Source organism: Eulemur rufifrons, chromosome 7 (genome assembly GCF_041146395.1).
Source record: "Eulemur rufifrons isolate Redbay chromosome 7, OSU_ERuf_1, whole genome shotgun sequence".
Taxonomy (NCBI): domain Eukaryota; kingdom Metazoa; phylum Chordata; class Mammalia; order Primates; family Lemuridae; genus Eulemur; species Eulemur rufifrons.
The window spans coordinates 11783661-11790560 of NC_090989.1; the positions used below are offsets into that span (position 1 = coordinate 11783661).

At 59.1% G+C, this 6900-nt stretch overlaps 1 protein-coding gene across 1 annotated transcript; it reads right to left on the reverse strand.

Moving 5' to 3' along the window:
- Positions 1 to 226: 226 nt before the first annotated feature.
- OLIG2 (oligodendrocyte transcription factor 2) lies at positions 227 to 2000 on the reverse strand. The gene is made up of 2 exons (XM_069472332.1): positions 1967 to 2000; positions 227 to 1248 (listed from the first exon to the last, which is right to left on the reverse strand). The coding sequence occupies exon 2, from the start codon at positions 1187 to 1189 to the stop codon at positions 227 to 229; it is 963 nt and encodes a 320-aa protein (XP_069328433.1). The 5' UTR covers positions 1190 to 1248; positions 1967 to 2000.
- Between the last annotated feature and the right edge of the window lie 4900 nt (positions 2001 to 6900).

Below are 6900 nucleotides of genomic sequence, written 5' to 3' on the forward strand. Positions count from 1 at the left end.
CAGGTCCCAGAGCGAACGTCCCCCTCACTCCCCATTGCTCTGTGTGCGTCCCCTCCCCCCATTGCTTCAGTTCCCAGGTGCTGGAATCCCCACCATCCCCCACCCCCAGTCCTTGGTCCCGAGCCCCTCCTCGAGACAGAGCTCCCGAGCAGCAGCTCCGGCCAGTCCTCACTGCCCCGCGGCCTCGGGGCTCCCGGCTCGCCAGAACGCGCCAGCGCGGGTAGACTCACTTGGCGTCTGAGGTGAGGCGCGGCAGGGTGCCCGCGCCCATGGCCGACACGTGGTGGTGAGGCGGTGGCACCTGGCACATGCTGCAGGGACAGGGCATACCGCCCCAGTGCTGGAAGCCCCCACTACCCCCGCTGCCGCCGCCCCCGCCCCCCAGCGGAGTAGCCGCGGCTGCAGATGGAGACTTGAGGAGGCCGTGCGGAGGTCGGATGGAACCCACCGACGACAGCCCAGAGCCTGGGAGAGAGGCGCTGGACACCGCGGCGGCTGCGGCGGCAGCGGCGGCGGCGGCGGCGGCTGGCGGCAGGATGGGGTGGTGCACGGCCGGGTGGTGCGCGGCGGCCGCGGGGTGTGCGGTGGCGGCGGGCAGGGGCGCCGAGTGCGCCAGGCCACCGCAGGCCGACGGGTGGAAGCCAGCGTGGTGGCCGCCGTAGATCTCGCTCACCAGTCGCTTCATCTCCTCCAGCGAGTTGGTGAGCATGAGGATGTAGTTGCGCGCCAGCAGCAGCGTGGCGATCTTGGAGAGCTTGCGCACGGACGGGCCGTGCGCGTAGGGCATGACCTCGCGCAGGCCATCCATGGCGATGTTGAGGTCGTGCATGCGCTTGCGCTCGCGGCTGTTGATCTTGAGGCGCAGCTGCTGCAGCTCCGGCTCGGTCATCTGCTTCTTGTCCTTCTTGGTGGACGACGCGGCCGCCGACGACGTGGACGACGAGGTGCTGGACGAGGATGACTTGAAGCCACTGCTTCCCAGCTTGTCCCCAGGGTGCGCGCCCGCTGAGCCCATGGCACTTCGCAGCTCAGCGCTCAGCTCAGGCGGGCAGTCGCTCGGCGTGGACGAGGACACGGTGCCCCCCGTGAAGCCGCTGCCGCTGCTACCCTTGCTCCGGGCCGGCAGAAAAAGGTCATCGGGTTCTGGTGACGACGGGCGGCTGGACACCAAGCTGGCGTCCGAGTCCATGGCCCCAGCAGAGGATAGTCTCAGCTTTCTCGGGGTCCTCCTTCCCTCTGTCCCCAGAACTTCCAAGGAAAGGAGGAGAAAGGGAAAAGAGAGTGAGACAGAAAGCTGTTCCCGCCTGCACCGCAGCTCCGCGTCCCCCTCGCTGCAATCTCTTGCCTTCCTTCTAGCTGCACGCAGGTACCCATAATTAATCTCTCTCTTTCCTCCCCACCATCTCCTCTCTGCTCTCATCCAACAGGTTGTTATATTTCAGGGAGCATTGGGTGACCCTCAGTGAGCGTGGCATTCTAGAGGTTCTGTGCCTTCAGTTAGGAATGGCAGAGCTGGGCCTCCAGGGCTGGAATAAACGAGTGGCAAGTGAGGTTTTTCTTTGGGGAGGGTGGAGATCTAAATAGAGAACTGTTTATTTAGTTCCTCAATCGCATCCACCTTATCTCCATCGACACCGCGCAGCAAACACACGCACGCACGCACGCATGCACCCAGCTCCGGCGCGGGGCCCACATTCCATGTGCTGCGCCCAGGGGCCGCAGCGAGCTCACCAGCTGACTGGGTTTGGGGCAGAAAGAGCTGTTGTCGCCCGGTCTTCTGGCTTTTGGGCGAGGGAAATGCAGCGGTAAGTGTGGGGAAGGCAGAGCAGCAAAGCCACTCGGGGGACCTGGCCGGCAGGGGAGGGATTCAGGCACCCTCCATCGGAGCATCCTAGGTCACAGCCGAGTTGCGGGGCGTCTGTCCCTGGGATCTAGGCTGGGGCTGCTGGAGGGCGGAGACACTTACTGTGGATGCGATTCAAGGGGCTCGCTCCGAAAAGCCTCAACGGAGAACCTGGCACCCGGCACTGGTGTCGCGTCGGTCTATAATAAGCATCCGCACCTTTCGGGGCTTGGCCGGTTTTTATAGTCCGGTGGCGGCTGCGACGGCGGCAGCGGTGGCCGGGCCGGGGGCGGGGAACAATGTGCTAGTCCTGGAGGGGCAGCCGCGCCAATGAGCTGGGCTCGCCCGGGGGGCTGGGAAGCTGATGTCATCCGGGCTAATTCCGCTCAATGAAACTCAACGGGCCGGGCACACGCCTCCTCCCAGCGCACAACCAATGGGCGCCCGTGGCCAGGAGATTCTTGGGGAGGGACTGGAGGAGGGACCTGGGGAGGCAGTGTGAGAGGCGGAGGGAAGGAGGGCGGGCACGCGGGGGAGGGAGAAAGGGCTGAGCGCGCTTGGGACCGAGGGAGAAAGGGAACCTAGTCACATTTCTGTAAAAATACGGTCACATAGGAGTCAGGCTGGGGGATGGGGTAGGGTGGAATGGGGTGGGGACTCTGTAGACAAAGTAATCTGATACCTAACGCAGCCAGATCTTTTGGGATGAGGGCGGATAACCCAGGAACAGGGACTGGAGTCTCCTTCCTAGCTCTTCCTCTCTCTTTCTGATTTCCCGCCGCCTGTTCCCATCTCATGGGTTTCATCAACACGTGGGCATTTGGGACCCCAAATATACACGATAACCAGGCACAAAGCCCCCACTTTCTTCGCGCCCTTAGTGCGCATCTAGGAGGTGGCAGCCGATGCAGCTCCGCGGGCGGCCGGTGGCGCCCCCAGCTGGGTGCAGGGCCTGGCAGGTCAGAGGGTGGGCAAGGAAGGAGAGGACTGACTCCAGAGCAGTGTTTTGAAAGAAATCACAACTCTTCATTAAATTGAGGATGGTGTAGGTGCAGGGATGAGTTATTTCAGCACAGTAACCGCGCTCACACAAGGGCAGAGTCGTGCCTGTAGTTAATCCCCCCTCCATTTATTAGCAGAGGATCCTGATAACATTTTTAGCATCACCTTTGTGATCGGCACCACGTCTCGGGGTACAGGGCAGCTCTGGTTTGTTTGCAAAGAGAAGTCTCAGGTCTGGGCAAAGGCTTCTCCATGCTGTGGGCCAGACAGCGAAATCGAGCCACTCGCGACTGCTTTGGGACACGGATCAAGTTTGACTGATGGCAGCCTGGCTCAAACCTGGAAACTCTTTACCATGAGGAATTAAGCCCTATCTGGATAAGCACCTGAGGTATAATAGTTTAAAAGTAACTATGTGTTCATCCATTTTCCTCATGGGAAAACCTAGACACTGCAGAAAAAAAAAAATTGCTAAGCTTTTATAGCACTGCCCTACTTGGACTAGAGACGCGCGGTCCGTTACATAGAAGCGGCCGCCTGTCTCCGCAACCCCTAACTGAATTTCTCTCGTCCCGAGCTGAATGTCTCACATCCACACATTTAGAATACAGAAATTTGTTTCTGCGGGTCTGCGATGCTAGCCCGCACACGTACACACTGCTCTCTCCCAGGGAGTGTTAGGATCTTCTGGTTACCTCTCTTGTTTGGGAACTTTTAATGTGCATGTGCGGTTTAAAAAACAAGCAAACACATAAACAATAGCAATTCGTCTTCAAATAGCAAAAATACAGAATAAACAGAAACTCATGTTATTGCCCCTAGTTCCGGGATAAGTCTCCCTTTGCCATCAACGCTAGAAGCCCAGCCGGCACTCGCCTTCGCCCCAATCTTGTGCCTTCTGGGGCATTATTTTTCAAGCCGCGTGTTTCCCAGCTGGCTCTGCAGCCATCCGTTAAATATGTATTTAAAACATGAAGAACTGAAGCGTGGTGATATGTGGTCCAACGGTTACAAAGATGACCCATAACCGTTCAATTAGTAGAATCTGTCACACGGACCAACGCTGGGCGCTTGGGTGGGGATGAGAAAGAGATCCGGCATTTGAAGATCACTCCTTTGGGCCTACTCCGCCAACGGCAGTGAAGACATGTGTGGAGGTGTGCGCTCTGGGGCCACCAGCCGGGGCGTGGGGTTGTGGGCCTGCCAGTGTATCTAATAAACACCAGCAGGCGCAACGTGCGCGCGCCTTGGTTGCTGCGGCTGAGGTTTGTCAGCCGCCGGCACGTGTCCCGGAACCCGGGTTTCTCCTTTTGTTGCTTCTCACTGGTGTCTGTCCTGCATCCAGCCTGCGTCAGAGGGAGTGCGCGATCTGAGGTTCATCACACGCTTGGTCGGGTGGTTGGAGTCGGGGCAGGGGTAAAAGTCTAGAGGCCCGACCCGGCACAATGCGAGTCTAGAGCCTAGAAGGTAGAGTCCGAAGGCAGGAGAGCTGGCTTGCTAGCCACGTTCCCTCATGGACGCCCCTAAGGACGCTCCAGGCCCTAGTCCGTCGCCACCGAGCCGAAGCAGCTGCGGCCGTTCTGGGGCTGTGCAGCGGCACCTCGCGGTCCTCACTCCCCACGTCCAGAGCTCAGGCTGGCAGCTCTGGGCTGCGGGCCCCTTCTTCTCCCAGTAGATTCCCCCGAGTCTCCTCCCTTCGCCAGAGAGCAGCTTGGGAGGTGGGGGCGATCTGTGTCTCCGTGGGCTCCTTTAGCCCAGGGGCAAATCGGACGCTGAGCACCTCTCCCAGTCTCCAATACCCCTCCCCCCGTCTCCCAGGAATAATCGGAAACCACAGCCCGGCCACCGGCGCTTGCCCTCGCGTGTCCCGGAGGCGTCCCCAGCACTTGTCCGGGTCCTGCGCCTGGCGCCCGGAGGGAACGTCCTGGGTAGGTCCCAGGCGCCGCGGTTCCCAGTAGCGCGCAGAGCTGGGCCGCAGCCCCTTCCCGCGGAATTGAGCGCTCACTTGCTGAGGCTGATCGGCCCCGGCTCCGGGAGTTCCTGGCTGTCCCGGGCGTCCTGGAGCTGTTGGCCTCCTCCGTCAAAATGGAAGACGCGTTTTTCCCTCTCCTTTGTGTTTCCCTCCCACAAAAGGCTGGGTGCGTGTAGGGGCCGGCCTTTGCTGGGCCTCCCGGCGGCCCGGGAGGAGACTGTGCCAAACGGGCCAGGGCAGCCTAGCGCGGGGCTCCCGGAGCAGACCTCCCACTGCTTCCCGGGTCCTTCCCGGGCCTTTCTGCTTCTCTCCCTCCCCTTCTCCGAGTTCCTGCTCTCATTCAGGCGGCGTCTCGGCCGGGCTGCCAAGGAGAGCGACGTCCTTGCGCAGAGCTGACCAGGGGTGGCGGTGGGAGGCAAGGCTCCCGACACAGGAAAGAAAAGAAAGCATTTCAGCCGTCGCTCCTGGTCCGGAAGCCAGGAGGCACGCGGAATGACAGCTTTTGGCGCCCAAACGTGGGCGACATGACCCCTCAGAAGTCAGAACTCTGCAAACAAATGGCTGTCTTCCTGGCAAAACTCAGCTCGGGAGTCGTCCAGGGTCATGCCAGTGTCCCGGACCGCAGCGCGGACTACAGGTCCCAGCACTTGGCAAGTGCTTGGTAAATACTTACTGAATGCATGCACGTGCAGATGTGCACGTGGGCTGCTATGCAACATGGCTAGTAAAATACATGTAAATGTGGGCAAAGATGTGTTCTGTGTTTATGTGGTGTACACAATAAACCCTGAGAGGTCTGTCATCCGGATTTCAGGTTGTATAGGAGCCTTTAGAATGATTGATCTGTTGACTTCCATCTAATGACAACTATGACCACTTAAAGGCAAGCCTTACATTGTGTGCCAGGAACTTAGCATGTCTTGAAAGACTTCATTTTATTTAATCTCTCGCTGGCCCTAGAAGGGAGGTATCACTTCCATTTTACAGACTGGGACACTGATGATCAGCTGCCCAAGGTCCCGCAAGCAGAGGGGCAGATCCAGGGAGGCGGCCTTAGGGTGCTGGGAGGCAGGGAGGAGTGTAGACAGGTTCTCATTGGTAAAGTGGGTTTCTAGAAGCTACCTGTGGCCCCTAAGCATGTCTGCTACATGATTTGGAGGGTGTGGGAAGGGCCCAATGCACCCTTCTCTTGCAATTTCTGTAGTCTGCTAATAGTCTGCTTGAGGGACCCTGACTTGCTTCGAGTCCAGGACCCCTCTCCCTGGCCTAGCTTAGGCTCCCGCGTCAGCAGAGGCTGGGCACAGGGAGAATTCAAGAGGAATGCCCAGAGATTGAGGAGAGGGGTGCCACACTCAGGGAAGCTAAAGGAAAAGAACAAACAAAAAAGCAACCTAACAAAACCCGAACAGCCCCTCATCCCCAGAAAACTCTTCCATCGGGATCACGCTCCCTTCCTATGAAGCAGGCATGACAGTCACCAACCCTAATGATCAGTGCCATTGAAGTTAACCTGCCGCCCCCCACAAGTCTGCAGTGGGATGACATTGGGATAGAACTGAGGGGTGACAGAATCGAACTTTTATGGAGCTCTGCTTAGGAACTGTTATCTCAATCTTTGTAACAGCCCATTTGGGATTAGGAGGAAGGCGCATTGATCCCATTTTACAGATGAAGATACTGAAGATTAGAGGTCACGGCAGCCTGGAGGTTCAATCTCCAGCCCACCGGATACCACGTCCTTGGGGCTTCTGTGGCTTCTTCCTACACCCCGTTCTTTCACCTTTCACCCCACTGCCTCCTCCCCCCATCCAGGAGACACTGGGTACACACTGTTGCTTTGACCCAGCCGGAGCCAGCCGTACTTCCCCGCCCCCACCCCTCTGGAGGCCACTCCCTTCCCCAAATCGGGATTTATCCGGAGAGTGGGAGTCAGGGCGAACAGGCCAGGGCGCGCCTGTGGGGGTGTCCCTGGCCAGGTGCAGTTTTGAGGTGGGGGCGCTCCATTTGGTTATAAAGGTGGACCAGGAAACCTCGACTAGATCGGGGACTACCGCGGAGGGGACAGCGGGTCTCTGAGCGCTGG